This window comes from Triticum aestivum, chromosome 2D (genome assembly GCF_018294505.1).
Source record: "Triticum aestivum cultivar Chinese Spring chromosome 2D, IWGSC CS RefSeq v2.1, whole genome shotgun sequence".
Classification (NCBI taxonomy): Eukaryota; Viridiplantae; Streptophyta; class Magnoliopsida; order Poales; family Poaceae; genus Triticum; species Triticum aestivum.
This window is the reverse complement of record NC_057799.1, coordinates 509,064,898-509,066,834: the sequence shown is the minus strand read 5'-3', so window position 1 is coordinate 509,066,834 and position 1,937 is coordinate 509,064,898. Positions and strand designations below refer to the sequence as shown.

At 63.3% G+C, this 1,937-nt stretch overlaps 1 protein-coding gene across 1 annotated transcript; it reads left to right on the top strand.

The window, feature by feature from the left end:
* The first annotated feature begins 216 nt into the window (after positions 1–216).
* LOC123049717 (growth-regulating factor 12) lies at positions 217–1,589 on the top strand. Its single transcript, XM_044472604.1, has 3 exons — positions 217–595; positions 686–961; positions 1,073–1,589. The coding sequence occupies exons 1-3, from the start codon at positions 511–513 to the stop codon at positions 1,399–1,401; spliced, it is 690 nt and encodes a 229-aa protein (XP_044328539.1). The 5' UTR covers positions 217–510; the 3' UTR covers positions 1,402–1,589.
* Positions 1,590–1,937: the final 348 nt, after the last annotated feature.

Genomic DNA, 1,937 nt, shown 5'->3' with positions numbered 1-1,937 from the left:
GCCAAGAGGCGTCGCCGTGGCACACCGCACTGCACGTGAAGCGCGCTTTCGCTACGGGCTACGGCGTTGAAGCCGCCGTGGGTGCGGCCAGCGTGGGATGCAGCGCGTCGTCGGTGCTTCCCCGGCCTCACCTGCCATGTCCAGGGAACGGAACGGAGGCATTTAAGGAAAACCTCCAAGGTGCAGCCTGCAGCAAGCAACCATGGCCGAAGCGTCGTCGGTCTTGCCAGCAGTTTGACAGCTCCAGTAATTGCATCCCGTCAAAGTTCCGGAGCACCAGCGGTGCTGTCAGCGGTGGAGTGTCCCGTACATGTAGCCAGCTGACACCGACAGCCGACGTCAAACGGCAGCGTCGCGTCCCTTCGCTTCTCTCTACTCAAAGAACCTGCGCGAGCTCCATACGTACCACCCTTGCCTCTCTATCCACAGCGTGTTCATTCCAACACAAACAGCACACACGACGCGCACTCGCACCAGCCAGCCAGGGAGGAAGAAAGGCGCACTCGAGAGATGACCGAGCGAAGGCAGGAGCACTCGCCGCCGTCCAAGCTCCCCCGCCTCTCCGGCCCCGACGCCGACGCCGACGACAATGATGGTAGGGAAGGGTGTGCCGTACTTTTCCCCGTCTGCCTCAGGCAAGTAAATGATTCATTCATTAGTCTTTGACGTGCGTTGCTTGGATTAGGCGCAGGGACGGTGACCATGGCGGCGCCGTCGCCGCTGGTTCTTGGGCTGGGTCTCGGCGTAGGCGGCAGCTGCAGTGACAGCGGACGCGGCGACGCGGAGGCCTCTGCGGCGACGCGGCCGTCGGCGCTGACGTTCATGCAGCGGCAGGAGCTGGAGCACCAGGTGCTCATCTACCGCTACTTCGCCGCCAACGCTCCCGTGCCGGTGCACCTCGTCCTCCCCATCTGGAAGAGCGTCGCCGCCTCCTCCTCCGCCCCGCAGAGGTTCCCATCCCGTACGTGCCGCGCACTCTCCTCGTACTACTTTCTCACGGGCGTTCCTGCCTGTTTGTTTTGGATTGATTGGCTGGTTATCGCCGATGTTGATCGTTTAATCTGTTGTGCAGTGGCGGGACTGGGGAGCATGTGCTACGACCACAGGAGCAGCATGGAGCCGGAGCCGGACCGGTGCCGGCGCACGGACGGCAAGAAGTGGCGGTGCTCGCGCGGGGTGGTGCCGGGGCACAAGTACTGCGAGCGCCACGTCCACCGCGGCCGCGGCCGTGCAAGAAAGCCTGTGGAAGCCGCGGCGGCCACATCAGCCATCCCGATCCGCGCGATGCACGCCGCCGACGCGCAGGGCGCCACCAGCGCGCACGCGGCGCCGCCGCAGCGCCTCGGCTTCTCCTCCCCCGCCGGCGTGTACCTGGCCCACGGCACCGCCCGTGCCACCTGACCTGACGCCGGCATTTTCTTCAGTTAGCTACAGATGTTTTGCTTGCTTGTTTGTGCTAATCTGTAGCGGGAAATCTCCGAGGATTATGCTGTAGTAGTAATTTTTATTTTGGCCTTGACCACGCCTCGGTGTTGCCGACTCGTCAAAGTTGGATGGCATGCGTAGGGGGGTTCGTGCTGCCCTGTTTACTCTGTCTGTGCAGTGACACACTGACATGTCTGATGCCGCAGGCGAGTTGTTTTTCATTTGTTGTGGTGGGAGACGCGCCTGGGTGCGGGGGTATGGGCGGGGCCCCGGCTAGTGGGTTCTGGGGCTGAGGGCCATGCTGAACGACCGGTCAGATGCTGGGGCGCAGACGCTGGACCCGTCCGTGGTGCAGACTGGTCCGGCCGAAGACCAGCTCGCCGAGACCATCTTCTTAGAGCATCCTCAGCCTTCGCCCAAGGGGCGCGGAAGCCAACTCCACCGCGCCACCCCAAACAAACGTCGGGTTTGTCCCGATTTTGTTTCTTTGGGGCGCCGATGGGTTCGCCCGT

What these genes read in the sequence shown, in the direction of transcription:
- LOC123049717 (XM_044472604.1), top strand. Translation starts at nt 511, where the DNA reads ATGACCGAGCGAAGGCAGGAGCACTCGCCGCCGTCCAAGCTCCCCCGC. An exon ending in CGACGCCGACGACAATGATG is followed by an intron (nt 596 to 685) that starts GTAGGGAAGGGT and finishes TGCTTGGATTAG; the next exon opens with GCGCAGGGACGGTGACCATG. An exon ending in CCCGCAGAGGTTCCCATCCC is followed by an intron (nt 962 to 1,072) that starts GTACGTGCCGCG and finishes TCTGTTGTGCAG; the next exon opens with TGGCGGGACTGGGGAGCATG.